The sequence below is a fragment of the Leptinotarsa decemlineata genome, unplaced genomic scaffold, assembly GCF_025532065.1.
Source record: "Leptinotarsa decemlineata unplaced genomic scaffold, Ldec_3_MD MMD2_tig00000251_RagTag_RagTag, whole genome shotgun sequence".
Lineage (NCBI taxonomy): Eukaryota > Metazoa > Arthropoda > Insecta > Coleoptera > Chrysomelidae > Leptinotarsa > Leptinotarsa decemlineata.
In genome coordinates this window covers 10,552,608-10,578,992 of record NW_027412547.1, presented here as the reverse complement: position 1 = coordinate 10,578,992, position 26,385 = coordinate 10,552,608, and the positions used below count along the sequence as shown (strand labels likewise).

The 26,385-nt window shown below is 32.2% G+C and overlaps 1 protein-coding gene across 10 annotated transcripts in view; it reads left to right on the top strand.

Moving 5' to 3' along the window:
• The window catches only part of rut (adenylate cyclase rutabaga), a 599,728-nt gene that overhangs the window by 505,569 nt on the left and 67,774 nt on the right, over positions 1-26,385 (top strand). For 8 of the 10 annotated variants that reach the window (XM_074173689.1, XM_074173685.1, XM_074173686.1 and 5 more), the window contains exon 10: positions 17,116-17,199. The exons of the other annotated variants lie outside the window; for them this stretch is intronic. In XM_074173689.1, the coding sequence (XP_074029790.1) occupies positions 17,116-17,199 (84 nt within the window). The remainder of the gene's footprint in view (positions 1-17,115; positions 17,200-26,385) is intronic. 10 annotated transcript variants of the gene reach the window in all.

The window sequence follows — 26,385 nt, the reverse complement described above, 5'->3', positions numbered from 1 at the left end:
AGTAATCAAATTTGATATGAAAATAATTTAAAGTTACCTACTCTTGATTGACTATGTGAAGAAGCATAATTTAATAAAGTCTGACTTTGGAAAATTCACGACATGCATTAAACTGAAAGCAAATATAAATAACTTCATTCTGACCTACTTCCGGCACGATTGGCTCTTCATTTGTTATTTCAATTTAATTAATTGGAATTTTGTTGAGTTTGTAAACAGGGTTTTTTATTTTACCTGATATTAACTCATCCAAAGTAATGTTTATTGAGATTATCTTGAGTGTAATCACAGTTCACATCGAATGCTTTTTCATATTGAGCTGATTCCAAACTGTTCGTGTATGTTCAATAAGTTATTGAGAAACAATTGCAAGTATCATTAAACTACGACAGATTACACACGGTTTTTTCATAGGCTACAAATGGAATACCTCTTCTTCCTCAAACTTTTTTCAATTTGACAACTTTCAATATTGGCTTGCTTATTTTTGTATGGCCTACTCTTCTGAATATACCTATCTATAAGTAAATTTTCCTTGGTTCCAGATTCACTAAAATATTCTCATTAAAAAATAAACTATGACTTGATTTGAGAAATAGAAAGAGTAGTAGATGACTTCATGAGGTAAATATTCAGCGTGATTCAATACCCACAGAAAGGCCATTAGTCATTCTTCAAGTTATTTTTCCTTTTTGGAAGTACGTCCTTAACATTTCTGTCGATAATATCAGTTGGTATACTCGTAAACTTATTCAAAAAGTACCTGTTCTCCTAGAAGTAATATTGTATTGTAATTGTTTTTTCAAAATCTGCCTGTTTTACCTGAATTAATAATTTATCTAATTAAGTTTTGAAATTACCTACTTTTATATAAAACAATTGTAGAATAGTTTCTTAACAGAAATTTGAAAAACTATTTATTAATCTGCTGAAAGCGCCCGAGTTCTCTATGTATTTTTTTATTTTTCTCACTTTTCATCACATTATAATTTGGGAGGTTATTTTCTCTGCATAACCAAGCTCTTTATAATACACCCAAATGAATCAGGTGTAGTATGAATGATCCCTATTTTTGTGTTCATATTCGTTGAAATGTTTCAAAATAGGTTAAATACATATTGAACAGTTTGAATATAAGGAAAACGCAATAATATATGATACGTCATTTTAAATTTGGTATAACAAAAGAATCAAAAATAAAAAATCAAAGTCTGTGGATCTGAAAATACAATGAATACATAAAAAGAAAATGGATTATTTCAAGAGTCTTTGAAATACCAATAGTGAAGTCATTAACAAAGGTAGCTACGTAAAAATTCGCAATGATCAGATTTGGAGAAGAGAATTTCATTGTTTCAATCTACTATCACGTACTTATATTTTCAAAAACATTTTAACGATGTTTATTTGAAATAAGTTCATTTCAAATAAAATTAACTTGCAGCTTTCAATAATGGAATATGAATTTACATTAGAAAAAAATGTTCAAGTGTTTCATCTTGTGAAGGACTCTCAATCCTTATGAATTTTCTTAACTAACTACTGAAAATGATTACGACAAATAAAACTACACGAAGTGTTCGTATATTGACCAATTCTTAATGAATGTTGAACTTTCGGACTTACATTGTCTAGAAAGGTGTGAACAGATTTGAAATCGATGGAGAAAAAATAAAACTGAAATTGAAATTAATGAAACATTGAATTATACTGAAAATAAATAAGTTATTCCAATTTCAATTTAACTTTTTCCTTCATAAATTTCAAATTTGTCAAGACCTTTCAAGACAATGTCATACGAGTATTCTTGACATTGCATGCCAAAACTCAATTAGATAAATAATTATTTCTGGCAAAACATGTAGATTCTGAAAAAGCAGTTACTTCTAAGGAAAAGGGTGATTTTGAAATATGTTGATTATGTTGTTGATTATGATATGTTTTGATGTTCCATGATGGTGAGTAACGCATTGTACTTTATTAAATATTACCTTAATATATTTATATTATCGAATATTATGTACTTCATTGAATTAAGTAAAGTTACCAAACATATTCTGCAAGAACTATAATAGTGAAATGATATTTCACTGACAATAAATTTTAGGTTTTGATATTTAAAAATTTCATTCGAGTTTCCTTTTGAGTATTTATTTGGTCTTTGAGGTATTTATTATCTTAATTTACCATAGAAATAAAAAGATAATTTTTTTGATCAGCTAAAGAAAAATTCTACATCAGTACTTTGAAGCGTTAATATGAAAAATTACGGTGTAGCAAATTACGTTACAGAAAAATAATTGAAAAGACAAAGACCTAAAAATATATACATATAAAAGGTTCATATAAAAAGGTTCATATTACAAAGTTCATAACCTGCTCTGCTAAAAACAGAAAGATATACAGGAGGTATATTTGGATACCTTACAATGCCAGGATTCTAATTTGTTGACATATAATAGTTTAAAGCATTTTGATTATTCACGAATATTTTTCACAAATATACCATGAAAACAGACATAGTTAAGTTACAAACACCGTTTGTAACTTAATGATATTTAATCAATTTCATTTTTCTGTTCAACAACATATTCAAGTTCCAAAAAAGAGCTTTAAGGTATATGTGTAAAGCTCAATATAATGAGTCATGTAAGCTGATATTCAAATTCAAACTAACGAATCATTATTTATCTTAGAAACGGTATTGATTATGATTAAACATTTGGACTGGTTTAGCTACCATCAGACATACTACAATAGAGTAATATTAAACTTCCCCTTCCTTCCACAACTTTGATTAAAGACTCATTCATCCACAACGGCTGTAAGACATATAATCACTTACCTGTCGAATGGAAGAACGTAGAATACCTCATTGAATTCGAAAAAGCAGTGAAAAATACTTCTCAGATTCCTTCTGATACATTCACTATTTCAATCTGTTAATTTTGTTTTTAAGATTATACAGTTTCAGACTTATACACTATTATTTGTAGTCGTATTACTTTTTAATTTCATTTGACATAATGTATCATGCTTCATTTCATGCACAATAAAGTATATCATCATCATCATCGCTGATGACGTTTTATCAAAAGTAAATAATACAAGCTGTTCCTTTCATCATGTAACATTGCTATACCGTAAATGGAAAAAAATGTAACTGTCATAGGGAACAATACAATGGCCGACGAGGAAAATTTACGGTGATTTTTGCCCTTCTCGAGTTATACGGGGAAAACCAAAAATGCTGTTTTTTTCAAATAAAATTGTTATTTCGGGGAATATAAAAAAACGGAAATGTTATTGTATTCGAAGTGTACTATGACGATGTAATAATAAATATTTGATGAAACGTTTCGTGTCTTTTTTATTACAGATATTGATAAAGCAATGAATTCACATTCCAAGGGTATATATCATTTGATATTTTCATAGCGTCTCATTTGAAATAACTACCATCATAAGTGACAAAAATTTTAAATTACGGTCCTGTCATTACTTCTTTTGTAAATTATTTCGATATCTTCAAAATATAATTCAGACAATCCAATAAATTCGACTTTTTCGTTTTGGAAAATTTAGTATTGCCGTATTCCTTCTTTCAATTCTTAATATTTTTATAATTATCAATCCTGGAAGTAACAAAAATATCAGTTTTTGGTCAAAATTCGATTGTTGTATAAGTTGATATGATCAAATAGCATCTCAATTCATTTACCATCTTAAACGCGTAGGCTTTGCTTGGTTTCTATGGCAGGAAAAATGAATGTGTTGTTGATATCTGTTGAGAACTGTCAGACGTTTATGAACATATCAAAGATGTATTCAAATAATGAAAGGACTGATATGCTATTTGGTTATGCATAATCAAATATCTATATCCGAATTGTCGTATTCAGAACTTCCCAACTTCCAAATGTTAAGACGGTTTGAAAGAAATTTGAGGGGACTATGATGCATTTGACAGAAAGGAAACAAGAAAATGTATGGTTACTAGAAGTGTGAGAAAGCAAATAAATGTTATGGATAAGCAAATATTACCACATGAAAATTTACACAGTGAAAACATCTTTTTTTTATTTAGGATTGGCCAGTTACGAAAATTATGCTAATCAAGATTGTTCTTTACGAGAAATTGCCCACGAAACGGCGATTTCTGTAAAATCCACCAGATATATTTTCAAAAAGAACAAATATAAATGCTACAGGATACGCAAAGTTCATCACCTCTATGAAAGGGATTACGGAAAGAGAGTACGATTTGCGAAGCGGTTAAGACATAGAAATAGGGAAGTTGGAAATATCTGTCAAAAAATAATAAGGACGGACAAATCAAAATTCACCAACAATGTTTAGTTTAACAGAAATATCCATTATAGGTGGAATAATACAAATGAACATTTACATAGGGACACCAATTTCCAAGAAATGTTTGCAATTAATGTTTGGTTGGGAATTGTGGAAACAAACATACTTGGCCCTTTTTTTACGATGATCATTTGGATAGTGAAATGTATCTTCATTTTCTATTCAATGAATTCGATGGCTACTTAGATGAATTGCCACTGAATATTCGCCATGAAATACAATATTTTCAGCAGGACGGCGCTCCTCCTCATAATGGAGCAATAGTAAGGGAACATTTAGATGCAATAAATGGATTGGAAACAATGGACCTATTAACTGGCCAGCTCGATCTCCAGATCTTACTCCTTTAATTTTTTTTGTCTGGGGATACATAAAGAATAAAGCTTTTTCAACACCAAATACAGATATCAACCATCTCAAACAAAAATGATTTATTATGCATTTATTAGTATTATACAGTGTGTCCAAGATAAGGATCCTAAGCATGGGAATCTCAGTACCTGTTGGAGATACAGCTTAGGTTAAATTAGGAAAAAGTTGTGTTCTTTAAAGCTTATTTACATGCCGTTTAGAAACTTGAAGAATTTTCATGGCCTGCTGAGATATTTTGGAAAAACGAGAATTTGACAATATCAATTTTATTTTTTTCTGACTTTATTTGAAAAGATATCAAAAAACGAATAACACTTTTTCATTGGCACTTTCAAGGTACTACACGATGGTATTTTTAGATTTCATATCCGACGTTTCGTTTTCAAGAAACCATCATCAACTTTATTTTTTTATATGACCCGAAACAAAAGTACACCCTGTATCTGATTCCATTTTTTATTACGAATTCAACGATGTATCACATGCCATTGTTTTCTTTTTAGTTTAAAGGAAAATTACATTTTTTCTATTTTTAAAAAAATCTTTAAGTAGGCGTTGCAAACAAATGCTTTGACGTAAATACCTGTCACCGAACCTGTCAAATATTATTTAATTACACGATAAAATAGTAATTGTCGTTGTTGTTAGCCTGTTTGTCGAGTTGTTGTTTTTAGAGTTATTGTTACTGTTGTCGTTATTATTGTTTATTGTTGAATAGATAATATTGTGTTATCGTCGAATATGCCGGGTGAGCATTAAAGCCATGAAGAAAAGTTTGACATGCTAACGTGCTACATTTTGTGCCACAAAAATACTGTAAATACAGCAACAATGTATCTTAATACATATCCAGAAAGAAAGCAGCCATGTAAGTCCATTTTCTTAGAGCTGGCTCAAAATTTTAAAGAATATGGTTCATTTAAAAAGCCTGTTTTATCTCGAAAAAAGGAATCTTCAGAAGAAGCCCAAAATAATGTTTTACAAGCAGTTGTTGAGAACCCTGAAATATCAACTAGGCAAATCGAAAATAATGTAGGAGTAGCCAAATCCACAGCTCAATTTATTTTGCGTAAAAATAGATATCACCCCTATAAATTTAGGATTTGCAAGGACTTAAACCAGGGGATTTCGAACGGCGCCGAAATTTTTGTGAATGGTATACACGCGCGTGTGAAGAAGATTATAATTTCCCTTCAAAAATAATATGGTCCGACGAAAGTATGGTCACTAATAATGGTATCTTCAACCGCCGCAATACGCATTACTGGGCTCAGCAAAATCCGCGTGTTAAGAAAATATCAAGACATCAAGAACGTTTTGGGTTTAATATGTGGTGTGCAATTTTAGGAACTAAAATACTAGGTCCGTTTTTTTACTATAATTCTTTGACCGCCGAACGATACCATCATTTATTGCAAAACTATGTAGAAGACTGTTTAGATAATTTACCTCTGGCACAGGTCAATAACTGTTGGTTTCAACAAGACGGTGCTCCTGCACATAATTCTAGACAAGTTCGAGAGTATCTTTCGCAGCGATTTTCTGGAAGGTGGATTGGCCAGCGCGATCCCCTGACTTAACTCCTCTGGACTTCTTCATATGGGGTTTTGTTAAAAACCGGGTTTACCAACATTCTTTTGAAACTGAACAGCAGTTACGAGAATGTGTAACTGTCGCATTCAACAGTATTACACCAGAGATGTTACGTGATGTTTTAAGTTCTACAGTTAGAAGATCATACTTATGTTTGGAAAATAACGGAAACCTGTTTGAACACCTCCTTTGAATTTAATAAAAAATGCGTTAATTTCTTTGTTGTTTTCATTACTTTAAAAAAATCATTATTAACATACTTAAAAATACATTTTAAAAATAGAATAAATGCAATTTTCCCTTAAACTAAAAAGAAAACAATGGCATGTGTTACATCGTTGAATTCGTAATAAAAAATGGAATCAGATACAGGGTGTACTTTTTTTTCGGGCTATTTAAAAAAATAAAGTTGATGATGATTTTTTGAAAACGAAACGTCGGATATAAAAACTAAAAATACCATCGTGTAGTACCTTGAAAGTGCCAATGAAAAAGTGTTATTCGTTTTTTGATATCTTTTCAAATAAAGTCAGAAAAAAATAAAATTGATATTGTCAAATTCTCGTTTTTCCCAAATATCTCAGCAGGCCATGAAAATTCTTCAAGTTTCTAAACGGCATGTAAATAAGCTTTAAAGAACACAACTTTTTCCTAATTTAACCTAAGCTGTATCTCCAACAGGTACTGAGATTCCCATGCTTAGGATCTTCATCTTGGACACACTGTATACCTATTATGCTAGAAAATTACCACAGAAATTGTCTGAACTGACAATTTATGTGCATTCAACAAAGAGGTCATCAATTCGAGCATTTAATGTAGATTGCCATGTAGCTTTGATTTTCCGTATTGTTTTCATTTTTCCCAAAAGTTCATGATAAAATAAATTGTTTTTCTGTTTGATTTATTGTCACTGATGTTGGTGGTTATTTCAAAGGAAACGCTATAAAAATATCAAATATGATACATCCTTTGATTCTGAATTTATGACAATATCTGTAATAAAAAAGACAGGTCCGTATTAAAAAAAAGTTGATGGTGGCCATGTTGACACAAAACGTTTTATCGAATATTTATTATAACATCGTCATAGTACACTTCGAATACAATAACATCTTCTTTTTCCATTTTTTGATATTCTGCGAAATAATAATTTCATTCGGAAAAAAGAAAAACAGCATTTTTGGTTTTCCCCATATAACTCAAGAAGGGCAAGCGACCCCGTAAATTTCCTTCGACCATTGTATTGTTCCCGATGACAGTTACCTTTTTTCCCATTCAATCGTCTTCGTATCTGTTATGGATTAGAATATAGCAATGTTACCACATGATAAACAAAACTGCCTTTATATAATTTTATGATTGGTCAATGTATTTAAACCTATTGGGTACTGTATGTTTCTACTAAAAAATTGGAAGGAAAATCATGAAATATTATAAAAACCAAATCCCCTTGCCGTGTCTGTCTGTCTGATAGCGATAAACCCAAAAACTACCGTATGAATTTTCACACTGTTTTCAAGAGAAAGGTTTGTTTGCATAATTCATTAATGTTAATATGACGATGTTGTGCTATCTGTGCAAAGAAGGGGAGATTCAATTGAAAACACTACAATAGGTCTTGAGAAAAGTCTACCGTTCAATGATGATTGACTTATTATACCCATTTTTATGTTTAAAAAATGGTCTCCTACATCGTAGTAATTGAAAATCTATTTAGACGATATTTATCCTTATCAAATTAAATACGTTAGTTTCCTTAAGCATTCAATTCACATTAGAATTACCCTTCATACCATTCATTTCAATCAATTCAATTTTGTTTTATCGAAAAAAATAAATTCCAGTGACCTCACAAACCTATGCTACACGCGTGATGAAGAGAGGTTGCAATTATGTTGGTTTTCTTTCACGTACTTGCCTAATTTGAAATTGAAGTTTATCGAATGTTATTATTATTATTAGTTACAAGTTGTTGAGAAAAAAAGTAACTGTTGTAGCTTTTCAGAAGCCTCGAACTCTGAAATATTGAAGTTGAAGTTTTTAATCAAGCAAATTACAATTTTGAAGATCTTCCCTGTTGAAAACGCGCGTTCATATGTCGGGTTCGTTATGTTAACACTATCGATTATTACGTATTCATTCACATATTCGAAGACTAGATCAAGACTGTACCACCTGTGCCGGTTGCAATTTTTCATTTCACTTGTTCATTAACTACAGTGCTTTTATGCAATGCGGGTTTTACGCGCTAGACAAAATTGAATGAAATCGCTTTACTTTAATTACAGTAAATAAATGTCTTTTAATTCCTACCAAATTTAGTATCTTCATTGAGTTTTTCTCTCCGTGAATGAGAATAATCGTTCTCAGTGGTGTAACTGTAATGTCGATTGTTGACTTTTTGTACAGGGTCGACTCCTGCCAAGAGTGATCCTTTAAAAAAAACTAATAAATAGAGTTTATTCTATGATTTTCACTATAAAGGTTTCACAAAAACCGCGACACGTGTTTCGCTATACAATAGCTTCTTCAAGCATAACTAAAGTTACTTCTAAATTACACCTTATATACTATAACCTAGTAAGTATTCGTCTACCTAAGTAATAAATCTACCTGAAAAAATATACCTGAAAAAGTCAGGTATCAATACATTTTTCGAAAGTCCACCTGTAAATATACCTAACTATTATTACCTGCGTGAGAGTTTTTGAATTTGTTTATTTCCATACTCTCCAACAGGTTGAGTTTCAAACCTTTCTTCTGGAAATGGAGGGGTTAGTATTCATGGTCGAACTCATGTCCCTCTGAGATTAGATGACTGGCATATGTGGAATTTATTTTTCCATTGTGAAAACTATATCTGTGTTCCTTTATGCGGGTTTTAAACGTTCTTCCAGTTTGACCTATATAAAACATCGGATAATAATCAAAGAAGTTATACAGTCAAGCTTTGAAAGAAGTTTACCCAATTCGAAGAGAAGAGGATAAAAGTTATAGAACCTTAACCTACTTAGGCCAACCCACTACAAATATTTCAGATTTTCTGCACAGCAAAGGTGTAAATACTGCTTTCAAAACCAAAAACTTGGACATGTACATTAAAAATAAAAAAGATAAAAGTTCAGTTTCAGAAAAATCAGGAGTGTATAAATTATCGTGTGGGTCATGTCCGATGTTTTATATAGGTCAAACTGGAAGAACGTTTAAAACCCACATAAAGGAACACAAATATAGTTTTCAGAACGGAAAAATAAATTCCGCATATGCCAGTCATCTAATTTCAGAGGGACATGATTGAATGTCGCTTTTTCCATTAAAGGATAACGTAAGTCCTCCATTTCACTGCCATATTTATTGGCTAGTTAGCTGTTTTCCGACTATGTTATAGGCAAAATTGCAGTTTGTTTCAAGTTAAACACAGACTTGTTTTTGAAAAAATTGAATTTGAATTACCAAACGAAAAAATATGATATGTAGAGAATATATTATTTAAATGAAACCAGTATTGCTATTTTAGAAATGATAGGTCCTATATAAGGTACGAATTTGGGGGCGAAAATATTCCTATATCTATTTGGATTATATTTAATCTTCGAAAAAAAAAATTTGTGGAGATGCTGTCTTTTGGGTGTTTAACTTCCACAATCTGAAAAAAAAACAAAGGTAAATCAATTAGTTGATAGATAATCTGTGAATTGCAATAAAGGAATTCACCCAGAAAAGTTACTGCGTAATATAAATAACTGAATAATTCAATTAGTCAGTAACATAATTTTGCCTACAAATTGATTATCTAATGAAAAAAAATATCTATACTTTTTTACTTTACTCACTTTATCTAGAATCTAGATGGTTGATGTTTCGAAAAATTATCTTCCTCCGTTTGTAAAACCCAAAAAAATCACTTTGGACAACACCTCAATTACAGCAATATGTATTACCTTGGACACACATGTTAGACTTCATCAGATTCTCTATTGATGACCATTGTTCATTTCTTATATTGTGGAAGGTTGTTCACCCAAAGGGCAGTAACGATAATTTTTCAAATTAAAAAAAAAAAATTGCCGCCATCGTCTCACTTGAAATATTATGATGACTCGTATTACATGCAGTGGTTGTTTTGTTTTATAAAACATAGCAAACTATAGGGTGTCTTACTCTAACAAAATGAAAAGAAAAGTCATGTATACAGGGTGTTTCAAATTTGATCCTCACCATTGGGATCTCGGAAACTATGAGATGATTAAATTAGGGCAAAGTTGCGCATTTACCTGACTAACAATATGCCGTTGAGAAAATTTTGAAATTCCGAGTATATCCAGAGATATCCGGAAAAAACAGAAATTTCGGAAAATGTTTTTTTTGTTCTGACTTCATTTTTCGATGGATTCAAAAATAAATTACACTTCCACATTGCCACTTTCTCCCTGCTGCATAACAGTGTTTGCAGATTTGCTACCCGACGTTTTCTCTTCCGGCCACCATCATCAACTTTATTTTTTCTTATGGGCCCTACATTGGATTCTTTCTGTTTTGAATAGAACCAGATCTTACTTTTTCAATGAGGTATCATAATTCATCATTCTTTTTCGAAAAATTGGAGATATTAAAAAATATCAATTCTTATCATAATAAGCTTTGAAAACAAAATTAATCTTATCATAACAGGCTTCGACTTTGATGTTTCTTAATTTAACTTTCAATTTGTTACACTCAATGACATTTTGTTATTGTACAAGTCATTGAATTTTTGGCGAAAAATGGCTTTCACGAATAAAGAAAAAAGAGATATGATACAAATTCATTACAAATACGATAGAAACAATGTTGGGACATCGAAAATGTATTAAAACTAGTATCACGAAAGAAGACAACCACATCGAACTATGTTCAAGTTATTGGATCAAAATCTCACCGAGTTTGGTTCATTTGAAAAGCAGTGAATAATATTCGAAGAAGGGCACAGTTGTGTAATCATGAACATGGCCAGCATTTTGAGTATTTTTGCTGTAATTTACTTTTGTCTTTACATCTTAGTTAATTATTGTGATTTGTTCAAAGTTCTATTCTCATTGAAAAGGACACAATGTCTAATTTACCTCATACACACCTCATTTATCAAATTTCGATTGTTGATTCTGTCTCCGTATTTTTCCTCGGCTTTTCAAATGAACCAAACTCGGTGAGATTTTGATCCAATAACTTGAACATAGTTCGATGTGGTTGTCGTCTTTCGAGATACAAGTTTAAATACATTTCCGATGTCCTAACACTGTTTCTATCGTATTTGTAATAAATTTGTATCATATCTCTTTTTTCTTCATTCGTGAAAGCCATTTTTCGCCAAAAATTCAATGACTTGTACAATAACAAAATGTCATTGAGTATAACAAATTGAAAGTCAAATTTAGAGTCATCATCAAAGTCGAAGCCTGTTATGATAAGATTAATTTTGTTTTCAATATATCGGAAACAATATCTGAAAACATCATTATGTAAGCAGGAAAAAACTGGCAATGTGGAAGTGCAATTTATTTTCGAATCCTTCGAAAAATAGAGCCTGAAAAAAATAGAAACCATTTTTAGAAATTTCTGTTTTTTCCGGATATCTCCAGATATACTCGGAATTTCACAACTTTCTCAACGCCATATTGTTAGTCAGGTAAATGCGCAACTTTGTCCCAATTTAACCTTCTTCGTACCTCTCATAGTTTCCGAGATCCCAAAGGTGAGGATCGAATTTGAAACACCCTGTATGTGAGCAGAACAGCAAGTTAAATAAATAATTCACCTGTCAATTATTCAATTTTGAGATAGGATAATTGTTTGTAAGCTATCTTAATTAGTTTTAAATTGGAAAAGAGTGCATTTACTTTTTTTAAGTTATGAATCATTTATCGTTTGAAAGTATGTTTTATTCAAAAATAAAAAGAGGTTGTAACATGTCCACCATGTTTTTGTTAGTCTTTGTCCTCAAGTCGAAATAATGACTTATTCCATTTATTCTGTTTTTCTGATTTTCCAATTTCATCCGGATGGTAAAAGCAAAAATAGTATCTTGAGAATAATTGTAGAACTGTAACAGATTTAAATATAATTAATTGTAATAAGATGCCAACCAATAGATTTATAGTGTGTGAAGAAACATTGAGGTTATGGATAGAAATTATCAGAAATGTTTTACCTTCTGCCCAAATGCATTGGGCGTTTCAAAGTGTATCAAAGTTATTTTTCATTCGAATTGAATATCGCATATTGTTTTTCACATATAGATCCCGTCAAATCCTTTGTTTCATCTCATAATTTGATTTTCTCTTGAAGCTCTTTTTAAAATTATCGGGTTATATGATGAATATATAGCGATATCATAGTTATACCGTAATAACACACAAAAACACACTCTTAATTTTTTTCAAGGAAAACTTGTATTATTTGATGAAATCCGTGTTGTAAGTCAGTACATAAAAATTTATCTAACCTGTGCCCGAAATGATGTATATATTTTTTCAAGATCAATTTCTATAATGTTTGTTCGATAAAAGTTTTCAAGACTATTGACTAAATAGTTTTAGACTGAGCAGATTATTTAGGTGGCGTCTCCTGAACAAACTATTCAAGTTTTTCTTGAAGACTGTTGAAAATAATATATTTACTCGTACAATTTTTGAGTGTCAACTATATTGTTGTTCATATATACAAATATAAAGTATTGTGAAAAAGTATTTTTTGTTTCGTGTCAGAGATGTGTTCCAGGTTTTTTGCCCGTAGTCTGCAGGTTTTATGCGTGACGTTTCATCAAATACTGCGGTAAACATTATCAAAGGAGTTTGTCTTCAATTTTACATTTTCATAGGTAGGCGTGGCTTCGTTCCTCTCAATTCTATTGAATGACCTTGTTTGTGAACAATTAAGGAAGGGTAACCAGATTTTATTAATGTTCATTGCCTATTCATTCCTATTGAAATTATTCCCGCGTTTTTAAATTTGTGTTGTCTCTCTATATAGTCTCAGATATTCTATCTGAGTGTCTACCTAAGGTAGAGAGCAAATAGTTGTTGGTTCACAGATGGATCAAAAACACCGTCCGGTTCTGGTGCAGGTGTTTTCAGTCGCAGACCCAGGACCAGACCAGGTCGCGAAGGAACCTATGCGACCTATGCGACGCTATTGAACTGTGTGCGGAGAGATTGAAAGAATCCAACCTCATACGCAAGTCAATAAAAATATTCTCGGACAGTCAAGCGACGTTGGAAATTCTTGGCTCCTACCGAGCAACGTCTAAATTGGTAGCAAAATGCCAAAAACAACTCTCCTTCATAGGAAGACTTAACAGATTGTCTCTGGTCTGGATTCCTGGCCATACTGGCCTGGAAGGCAAAGAGGCTGCTGACTCCCTTGAAAAGGAGGGTCTACCATTGGCAACGCTTTACGCTTTGGCAAACAAATATTGAACACCTGGATGGCAAGAAGATTTATAGACTTCAGGCAGAATCTTCCAGGATTGATTCACTCCAAGGCGTTTTTTCACCCTTTGAAGCTTGATACCAAACAGTTGTTGCAGGGATGAACAGCGATGAACTACGATGAACAGCGATGAGCAGGGATGAACTACGATGATGTCTAACATGCCTTCTTACAGGTCACTGCCATTTGAATCATCTCGGATTGTCGGAAAACAGTGTGTGTCGCCTCTGTTTGAAAAATGTTGAAACAGCAGAGCACATACTTTGTGCCTGCCCCGCTGGGGACCGAATGAGGTGTTTAGAGCTTGGCAGAGCCGTACTCTTATCATCTGACCTGAAGGACCACTCACCAAACTAATCGGCTTCGTTAAGAAACTGGGTTTATTTGGTCGAGTGTGAATAGGTGTGAGCCACAATAAACCTTTGCGGGTTGCGGTGGAGGGTCGAATAGACCCACACACTTTGGACCTAACCTAACCTACCTGAGGAAGTCAATCACTAAAGAAATTCTTCAAAAGAAATGGAAACAGCGAAGTAACCCAAGCTAGGCCCGTAAAGGAAAAGGTTTTTTCCCTATCTTGAAAATGTTTCTGGTCGGATTGGTAGAAATTCAGAGAAACACGACGTAAAACCAACACCCGGTGTATACCGGATTCTTTGTAGCTGCGGGTCGATCTATATTAGAACCACGAAAAGACGCAATTAACAGTAATAAAATCTTACTACCTGTCCTAAATTGTACACAAATAAGGTCATTCAATCCAATTAAGAGAAACGTAGCCACGCCCACCTATGGTAATATAAAATGAAAGAGAAATTCCAACATGGTAGTTGAGAACAACTCGAGCTCTTCGATCGTTACGTCATCGCCTTCGATAATGTTTGCCGCAGTAGTAGACGAAACATTAGGCATAACAACCTCCATACCACCGCCAGAAAACCGGGAAAATCGCTTCAACACAGTTATCTCTGGATGTGAAAGTTTATTCTGTTTTATTGAACATCAGGTTGAAATTTGAAAAACCTTGTTCAGCGTCGAACAGCCAAATGAAAATATTTCATATTTCATTTTTAATAATGTTCGACATTCAAATTATATATTCACAACTGCACTACATGTGTATTTTCCTGCAATAGTTCAAAACCAATTTCTCTAGATTTCTGAAAAGAAATAAAATATCCAAAATATTGTCCCACCAGTATTCCTTCCCAAAATTCAACACTCGTGAATTTTATCAGAAAAAGTATCTTGAGTTAGGTTTATCACGTTCAGTTGTTCCTATTCTTATGCTACCTATTTTGAATAATATCAATTTTGAAACAAACCCTGTTATTGAATTTAATTGCGATTTTGTGCTCAAACTGTATGATTTCAGTATATCTATATTATATTATGTAATGCAACTTCTGACTAACTATTAATATATAACTATAATATTAGGCTCGCACGTAAAATGGTAGTGTACCACAAAACCGCACAGATTTCTGACCTTTTTACTGAAATAGCTCTTTTTCTACTTAGTCTGATGCTTGTACGAAATGTATATTTTTCTCCTGTGCATTTTGATATAGCATTTAGGTTTGCTGAATGTTGCATTTCTGCATGACGGTGTTGTTTGCATTTTTAGGATGCGGTAAGTGCTAGCTCTCTCTATCTATCTTCAAAAGCAAATAACTGTAAGTAGTCAAGACTTTTAACCTGTGGTAAGTGTTAGACTTACTGTCCACGATTGAATATCCAACGCTTCAATGTTTCCGTTGGAAAAGTGACATTTGATTGATATTTTTCATAGAAGCATTGAAACTGTTGTAGGTACTACAAATTGTACTATTTCAACTTTGGAATTGCAAAAAATGAGAATTGTACGTCATAATTATTTTTTCTATAATTTGTTTTTAATATTTGAAGCTTTATATCAGTAATTGCGTGTTGCAAGTCATAGAGATAATAAGAGTGTATCAATTGAAAGTAATTATATATACATGTTTCTAGTTTTATATATGTATCCATCTAACAACAATTGGTAAAGATGAAGATGAAGAGATACTTGATAATAGTTCTTTTTACTCCTTCAACTTTTAGAGTGTCTGTATATTTTTAAAATATATACTTATACAGTATGTGTATATTAGCCCGATCAAATCCGAATTGATTGAACATCGATTGCACCTCATTGGTCGTATTCTGAAACAGGAAAACAACTTCAACATACTTATTCAGTTGTTTTTTCATCCCATAAATTAAGTTGGATTCTTATTGATAATTAATATATAATTGATATAATACTTATTATCTTACTGTTTAGTACACCATATACTGTAGCTACAAAAGTGTCCCTTTATATAAAAAATAAAATATGCATTTTGAGAAGTAGGTTTGCAAATAGGTTATATCTAGGCATATTTGAATCTCATCACATCACAGTTTATTTGTCAATCAAAACAGTTATGACTGTCAATTCACATTTTGATAGCAAATGTTTGAAAATAACAGCAGTTATTTTGGTTCATTTCATCCTCTCACAGTTAAAACAGCTCTGCACATAAAATATATACAGTTATTACAACTATTATTCTCAGATTGGTCTGTTTTCTCTTCAATACGAGTGTCTTCCAACATAAAGGGTGCAGAGTGACACAACTCGAACATGCCATATTGAAAGAAGAGAGAATAATAACAATTCACTTGTTTTCCATTGAAATTTGTTAAATTTCAATGGAAATTTGTTGAAAATTATATATGACAGATTAGGATCACATGTTGAACGGTAATATTTCGTTAATTGCTTCTTGAACAAACTTCGATTTTGAGTGTTGTAGTTCATCTTCTGCTAACAGGAAAACCAACTCCAACCCAATTAGTCAATACATGATTTTATTTCTAATAATAAAAATATTGTTTGTGAACTCTCTAGATCTAAATAGAAAATAAAAAACTAAATTAGCTTATTTGTGTGCTCTCAATAACCAACACGTGTCCAATATAGTCGTGATATTTACAGAAAATACGACTGATATGTTCTAATAAATAACCAATAACAAAAATCCACCCAAATTTTTTTTATACACAGGGGGTGACATAAATCTTTCTCCCTTTTATAGAATTTATTTCAAACATCAGATTAGTATGTGAAAAGTCAATAAAAAAGTCAACAACATATTAAAAGATAAATGTAGATACAAAAACAATAATTTCAGTTTTCCTGTTAACCGTAATGAGTAACAATCAATCTGAGAATATTCACAAAATGCACTCGACACTACAAACTTACAAAACTGGTTTTGTGGTGTTGTAATTGTGGCTTTGTAGGTGCTAGACCTTCAAAGGGCACTCCATGCGGAACCTTCATCGTGTGACGATATGTCACACAATGCAGCTCATACTAGCAGCAAAGTGAGTTTATCAGCAGGAAATGCTTGCTTTCGCACATTCTTTTTCACTCGTAAACAATTAATTACTGGTATGTATGGTAGTCATTACTTTTACAAAATTAATGTTAACAAGTAAAGTCAATAATTTTGTTTTCCTATTTTTGACAAGAATTATCGTTGAGTGTTATGAAAGTAGTTTAAAATTTAATACAGAAGTCATCAATATGAGATTTGTTTTATTAGATATTTTCTAAAAGTTACTGAATACCATACCATAATGTTTTAAGAATATACAAGGTATTTGTTATCATATATCATTCTCATATATATTTGATAGATTCACTCATGTATGTGGAGATTGACATTGGGAGTACCAGATTCATTTTAAGGGAGTTTGAACATTGGAGATTGACATTGGGAGTACCAGATTCATTTTAAGGGAGTTTAAACAAAATTTGTCATTTCGCATGATCGATATAAGAAAAACGTCAAACAAATAAATACTAATATTGTCAATTAAATAATTTCAAGATCAATCAATTGAATAACATCCTTTCAGAAGAACGAGTAAAGCCTAGGAAAGTATCAACAGAAAATTCAATTTACGCCTTCTGCTGATGTTTCTGGAAATTGTATTTCCCTGTCTCAGAGTTAGTGAAAAAGTTGAACATTAGGAAAATTTTTAAAACATTCAAATATTTGGAATTCTTCAACATCAGTTGGCATGGTTTGTGTGAATAAAAATCTCCGACAATCACCTTTTGTATATCACCCATCGATGGAATAGTGCACTAGGGTCCTCATTTTTACTTTTGCTACTAATATTTACAATGCATCTTATCCTGTCTAGCATAAAAGTTACTGAGAGTATATTCTCATTATGGTATACGTTCATGCCTCTCCAGTTTTTCTCAAATGTCGCCGCTTTCAAACGTTGATGGTTCACCAGTTATCTTTACCACCCACACGACTCCTCTCCTACTTTCATATTCTTTCCATTTCTTTTTTTTTTGATGAATATCAATGATCTATTGGAAGTCACCAATTTTCCAAAATATTGCATTGCAAACGACATCACATTTATTTTCCAATTTAATTGCCGAAACTTCATTACCATCTCAATAAAAATCTAAACAAATTTTTACTCCACATGAATGTACAACATATTCAAAAATATGTTTACTTTCTTTTGTAAAAATAACAGATTGAAAACAGTTGAATACTGTTGAATATTATGTATCGTTAGTAAATGACATTGAGAACAATAACAATATTACCCAACAATTTTTAGTAGAAATGAATTGAATGACCCTCAATAGGTGAGGTGGCGATTAGTCCAGATATAAAAACATTAGGATAGCCGTGAGAGTTTGTGTCATCGCCTGATGATGCCAACTTGGCTAGCGAAACCCTCATCAGGAAAATGTACTTTTGTTCTGATGTGATTTTTTCACTGGAAGAAAAATACCTTTTTTTGTGTAACAAGCTTAGGAGCCTACAAAGCAATGGTTAAATTTCAACGCCTTAAACCAGGTACCAAACGCATTCTGATTGTTGTGAATCGTGCTTTAGAATCAATTATTGCAGTTGGGTTTACATTCCACATTTCAATTCAGGCAGTTTTTCTATGACTTAAAGTCCAGTCATCTGGTAGTTTTACCTGGAAAATTTTCCGGGAGTTCTGAAAATTGATTATTTTATGGATTTCGGTAAGCTCTTTTCGAATTTCAACTTTGCCACCTCGTATCTCCGCCGTTCGCGCCGCCATATTCAAAAAAGGGCGCCTAAAAACAGTTTTTTGGGAATATCTCCTTTCCTACGCATTTTACGAAATTTTACAAAATTAAACAACAAAAAATTTCATACAATTAATGTATCAATAATGTTTTTATAAAATCAATAGTTTTTTGCGTACAAGCGCCGCGCTGCAAAGTACATTTCAATAGAAGTTTCTGAAAAAAACTCATTTTCACACCACCTGGAGGTAGAGTAAGCGGCGCTTTTTTTATTGTGGTTGCACCTGTGGGCCTAATCCACATGATGTATTTATTTTGAAATTTAGCGCAATCTCCTTCGCTTTGCTGTTCCTGATGGACCAGGTGTTACAACTTCGTCCTGAGCACCGATCGACACATCTAGGACTTAAATTTCGTCCGCATCATCTGCGATGTGATTATCAGATCACTATCATCACACGCCTCTTCGTTTTCAATTTCATCGAAAGCTTTTTCAAAAATAGTCGCCGTTTCTTCCTCTTCATCGTCATTATATGATGGAATTGACGAATAATTACTAGTACCACAACAATTTGTGCATATAACGGAGTATTACCCTTATACCCTTATACCCATTACACCTATACTTATACATTACTTATACCCTTATAACTGTTTCTTCAATACCAGCCGCAGTAGTAGAATATTTCAGAAAAATATACGAAAAAGATGTGGTGGTGCAGATGAATAATACTTTGAGACGCTCGTACGCCAAAAACTATTGATTTTATGAAAAAAAATATGTTTACATAAATTCTAGGTCATTTTTTCTAGTTCAATTTTGTACATGAATATTTTTTTCGTAAAATGCGTTGAAATGGAGATATTCTCAAAAAACTGTTTTAGGCGCCATATTTTCAATATGGCGGCGCGAGCGGCAGAGATATCCATAAAATAACCAATTTTCAAAACTCCCGGAAAACTTTCCAGGTAACCCCTTTTTTTTGACCAAATGACTTGACAATTAATCTAATATTCTAGACCTATAGTTCTATAACCTATTTGAATTCTGATTTGAATTCTCCAACAAATACATTTTGTGGAATCGAACCAGTTCAATCACAAACGATGTGATTGTGTTTTCATTTTCAAACTTTGTAACTCGGAAAATGGGAAATACAAAATTTTCGAAACGTTACATTTTTGCCTTGCTTGCCCCTAAATAGTTACTTACTAGTCGCAGTATCATTGATAAATCTTATCTCTTTTAATGTTAAAGAAATATTTAAAGATGTTCAACAGTTGGGCGTATTTTTTTCTACATTATATTGATTAATCTTCTGTAACAAAGTTTATCGAATTTTTGTTTCGGTACAGTAAAAACTTGTTTTTTCGTCATCTCTATTTACTTCGTGTGGACCTTCAATTTTGCAATCTATTCTTGCATAAAAATAGTCGAATGAAAGTTTAATGACAATTTTTACATTTCAATGCGATTTTTTTATATTTTTTAATAAGATGTCCATTCCTTTGAGAATGATAAATGATAATCTTACAAATCACACACATTCAGCTTGTTAGCCACATTCCATATTTTATGTAGCGATAACCCATTGGGTTAATGGTAGTCCTGTCTTTGCTTGGGAATTATGGTTCAATTCACCAATCGATGGTAAACGTTGGTAAACGAAAGAAAGCAGAATCGCATTCCATTCTTTAATTTTTACCTACAAGACCAGAAATGATAAAAAAAATTCTTAACCCCTCAACTCGTATTCTATTTCATTCACGAACTGTATGAAAATAATGGTAGCTCAAGATTCCAAACCAAAAAAAGACAGTAGTATGGAACCCATTAGAAAAGGAGGAAAATATGAAAATCAAAGGAAAAATAATTACTGGCTATCTGACTTCAGGAAGTGGGAGGAGGTGAGTTTTTAATCTCGATTTCCGGCAAAGCCATGGAAAACGTATGGAAAAAAGTTGAATAGCAAAGTTGTAGGCAATTTATTTAATTCTAATTACATTCATTTCATAGAAAATCTCATAAAATATAAATATACCTGTAAATCGTACTATTTAATTCTAATACTTCATTCTGATTATGTTATCAATTATAATATTTTCAAAATCTTGTTATTTATAAATATCCTATCTTTCACAATCAATCACTCATCCATTAGTTGTCTCTTTGATGGCAGTTCTTCGTCGTTAGATTCGACAAACCTTTCCAATCAAATCATCACCTTCTTTGTCTCCGTATTCTTTCCAGTCTGCATTGGTTCTTCATCCACAATTTCATCTGAATCATTAACTTCCTCGTAGGTTTTCTCTTCCATATTGGAGCAATTTTCAGAACCATGACAATTTAAGCATTTTGTGCATTTCAAACCATGTTTTTGACAGCCACATTTTAAACTGTTACATCCAGTTTCTTAGCTGCAGCAAATAGTTTTGCTGCAATACTTTCGGAATTAATTCCTTTTCTGTAAATTTGGGAACAATGCCACGTTGATGTTGCAGTTCGTTACCCAATCAAGTTTGAAGCTGATAGTACGCCCTGTAACAATGTTGTTCTGCTGTTCCTTTTGTGAATGGGAGGTTTGCCAAAATAAAATATGATTTAATTTTTGCCAATTGATATTTTTGAAATCTTAATTGATTCAGTGTCATGTTTTCATTTTTACATTCATAAATGTTAAAATTTGATAAATTTTCAGCGTCTAATAATGAATTCACGATACTTTTCTTTCATTTTCCGGCAAATCCAGATGTTGTATCGCTAACGGAAAAACAATGCAGAAATGCAACAATATTTTTGAAGGATTCATATTTGAAACTATTAAACGTGTAAAGTATATCCTTTACATTTCCAGAACCTGTTTTGAGAAAATAAATGGGAAAATGAATGATTATTTGAATTCAATCGATTTAAAAGAACCTAAAGATCAATATCTTGACCCACAACAATGACGGTTTTATTAGTATCTCTGGCAATTTCTATCAAGGTCTTAATTATGTCAGCATCAGTATCTTCTTCTACTTGTTTGCAGGAAAACCCTTGTGACTGTAATGTTTTCATTAAAGTTTCTATTATTTTGTCCTTGGTATATTTGAATGATTTTTCTACGACTACGTTATCCTTTTAGTTGAAGTAGCTGCTGGTACTATTGTAACAGTAACTGATTTTTTAATTTCGGGGTACCCATCAAAGAAAATTTAGCTGTTTGCTACGTAATGTTTTTCCATAGGTCACTCAGGTATATAAATTATTTCAAAACAGCAATAAATAGGCATCTACAAATATCATGTAGAGAAGATTCTACAACCTTCTCAAAATATTGTAGATGTCTTATTAAATATTACCTTTATTAACTTATTTGTTTGGTAATTATAGTAGTTTTCGATTTACAATTTTTTCGTTTATCAATGTAACATGGAATCTTACGTTTTTTGAGTAGGTAACCTAAGTGTGAATTTTAATAAATAGCTCAAAATTTTACATGATCATTAAAAAAAATCAAATTCAAGTTTTTTTTCGATTTTTTGCATTTTCTGAGAAGATGGTAGAGATTTCAACTAACAAAAAGCACACTGACTTTTAAAAAAAAACTGCTATTTTGACGCGAGAATTTTCGATTGAAAATTAAGGGTGCTTTTTTGATATTAAGTCAAAGTAAGGTGAAAAAAAATTAATATTTCAAATCAAATGAATTTTAGTGTATTTGGGACATAAATCGTAAGCTTTCACTTTTTTTTTTTGAAAAAACTAAAAACTTGAATTTTTCACATAAATTTCGAAGTTATGTGAAAAAAATTGCGAATATAAAAGTTGTAGATCTTTTTATTACCTACAATTTTGCCATTTAACTTTTTTCCATAGAACTTGTAGTTTTGCCGGAAATCCAGATAAACTATTTTTTACCCTTAAAAACTCACCTCCACCCACTTCCCGAATTCAGATTAATTTATTTTTTCTTTCATTTTTATCATATTTCCCTTCTTTCCTAATGGGTTTCATCCTATTATTTTTTTTTTCACTTTTTACCATTTTTGAAGGCTTCAGCCCTGATCTAATATACATACTTACTTACTTGAAATTGGTGCCATTTTATAGTTAAAAAACGATATTTTTCCAACATTGGTCACTGCTGATATTCTCCTTAGAGTGTTCCAATGCTGGACGTTTTTTCATTATAATATATTATTGATCTTGATAACAAACAACCATATTGTCCCATTCTAAGAACATTATCATTTATCAATAGCAGTTTTCTGACGCCAGAATGTGAAAACTTGGAGGAATATTATCAAACAGGTTCCTTGCTTTCGAGCCAACAAAAATGGATACATTTCAACTACATACTACCCTCTTTATTGTCAGTCTGGAATCTTGAACTATAACTTTTCAACACAAAAGTCTGTTTTAATTTAAAACGTTCATTAGAAAATAGGTTGTAAGTAGTGTCCTATACATATATGTGTACAATAATTGATCACACCGTACTGTCCTAAATTTGTATTGGTGTTAATCATCCCTATTTATTGTCTCACTAATGAAATTCGGCTAGGTACATATTTGTCGAGTGTACAGGAGTGTATTTAAAAATTTTGATTTTGGTATTCACACGATTGATTTGAAATCAGCTTGGCGAACATACATTGAATCCGTATTTATTGCAATATATTTTAATTTCCCCAATGCGTTTCGATATTCTGAAAGAACTATTACTACACAAGTACCAAAATATTTTCATTGATATCGATTATTACGGGTTTAGTAATATAATTTTATTGGTTGAGAGAATTGTAACTAGGAATAGTAAAAAGTTGAGATTCGTGTATGCGGAAAAACTATTCGCAATAAGTAGTTGATAACTGTCGCCTTCATCAAACTGTTACAATCACATGTGCATTTCTGTCATAAAACCTTTCAGTATTTTTTTAACTCAACTGACTGAATGAGCAAATTTATCTATTTCATCTTTTGTCTCGGATAAAAACTGATATTTTTGTTTGTTATTTGATAATAACTCAGTTATATGTACAATAAAAGAAACCTAAATTCAATTAGACTGGTACTGTTTCCGGATCGTGGTATTTAAAAAAAAGATTGTCTAGTATCATAAAGATGGTCAACTGACCACCTATTTCTCAAATAGGTGGTCAGTTTGCTGTCCCTCAATTATCCCACAGTAATGGACATCAAAATGAACTGTTTCCAAGAGATAAAAGACCCTGAAGCAAATGAAAGAAACCATTTCTTCAACACGTCAGAAAATGATTGGAAATAAATTTAAGGTAATAGGTTAACAGTATTTCATACAATTAATGGTCTGAAAGATGTACGCCTAGTTCAAAATACTAACACAACTCGACACTTGGTAGATTTTAGATTAAAATGGATCGCTAGGACCTTGAATCCCTCAGTACTACGACTTATACCTATAAGATCATTTGTACATAAACGAATTATCTTCGTTGATACTTCATTCGGAGTTACTCATATGCAAGCATAAGTGTTATCCCTCCAAGTAACTCAAGCCTGGAACACTTCTAATTTTGTGATAGAATAGACAATATCCTATAAGCTGTGCAATTCTATCGCGATAGGTTAATCAATCTTTTCCCTTTTTTTTCCTAGCACTTCATTCCTGTAATATCTCAATTGATCAAATTGACATTGCCAGAATTCTTCCCATATTTGAATATTTGACACTTTCCATATCAGAGAAAGGAATATTGCTTTTCTTTCAGTTAAATTATGTCCCGATTTTCTCATCATAGTTATCCGATTTCTCTCTGCCAGTTGTCTTAGGGACAATTAGCAGCTCCAAGTCAGTTTAGATTCACAAGATAGTATCTTCAGAGCTTTCTGCGCTTCTTGGATGTTTGAAAAAAATATATATCCTTTCGACAGGAGTACCTCCTTCAAGCCCTTCCCGAGCAAACTTCTTTATTAGCATGCAATTTTGCATTAAAGATGGCGGGTGTGTTTTGAGAGAAATTTGAAGAGGGACATTTCACATCGTTTGTATTTTTTCCAAATATTATATGGTACATCCAGATTGTGGTCCAGGTCAGTTTTTGGTTGATAATCATGCCTAATCAGTATTTCATTTGTTTGTGAAGTGATTCCCGAAAGATATTGAACTATGAATATTGGGTAGAAGAGAGTTCAATATCCATCAGACACTTTATTTATGAAGCTTTTTTTTAAATATAAAAAAAATTCGTCAATATCAAAAAAGGCAGACTGGTGACTCCCCTGGTGGAATCGATTTGAAACTAAGTTTCAAGATGCATTCATTTTTTGTCTTTTATATCATTCCAGCCTGCTGAAAATTTCAATTTTCCAGTGATCATCAAATATAGTAGCGATGAATAGAGATGGATCTTGTATGAATAATATTTTCTCGCTGTTCTATTTCCATCACGATATAAGCAACCGACATCTATAACGCCAGTTTTTTTCGAATCCGGCCTACTCTTCACCGACGAGGAAATTAATCGTCTACGAAAGAAATAAAACAACTCATGCAGGTTAAAAGACGGCCTTTTTTGGTCGAATAAACTTTTGGGATTTGTTTGAGATCACGCTTGTCAGAACACCAAATTGGTTCAACAATAAAATACGCTATACTACGAATGTTCGCTTCATAGCCATCGAAACATCGCGTCGGTTAAGGAAAATAACTATTTTTCGTTTTTTAATGTAAAGTAACTCTGAAAAGTAATTTTAAATAGCTCAACGGTACGTATTGTTAGTACAGGAGCCAGGGATTTTTCTCGATCAATTTGAGAACAGATAATTTCCTGCATCAATTCAAGTCAATGAGGGCACATATGCATTTTTCACATTACATTTATTATTTCACCGCGTCTGTCCAATTTTAAATTCACGGCCATTTCCTCATCCTAGTTATTATTTTTTAACATTCCACTTGACAAATTTCACTGATGTTAGTATTATGTTCTTTTCTTAGATTTCTCGAAAAAGGGAATGAAAAGTTTCTGAAAGCTCGACAAATAACAAAGAATATTTTTCAAATTGCTGGAAAATAATTCCATGATAATGAAAAGATAACTAGATCAGTACTATTCCGGTCATCCACAATTTGCTTTCAATTTAAGAGCTACCGGTAGAGACACGTTTCAGCCTATTGGGCATCATCAATATCGGGTTGGCGGTCCTCGACTATTTTTGTGACACCCAAGTTTGCTATATGGAAGGGTTTCCCGGTATTGATGATGACCAACAGCCTGAAACAGCTGTCTACCGGTGGCTCGTAGATTGAAATCAAATTGTGGATAATATCATGTGAGACCTATGATTTTGTAGGTACGTGTGGCAGATACCCGACGGAAAAAGCGACAGCTAACCCAGCTAATGCCGCGCGGAAAGCTTGAAGTAAAACCATCAGACATCTTTGCAACATCTTTCCTTTGGAAGATTTGTCGCATGTAACTTCCTATATAGATGTTTTTCCGTC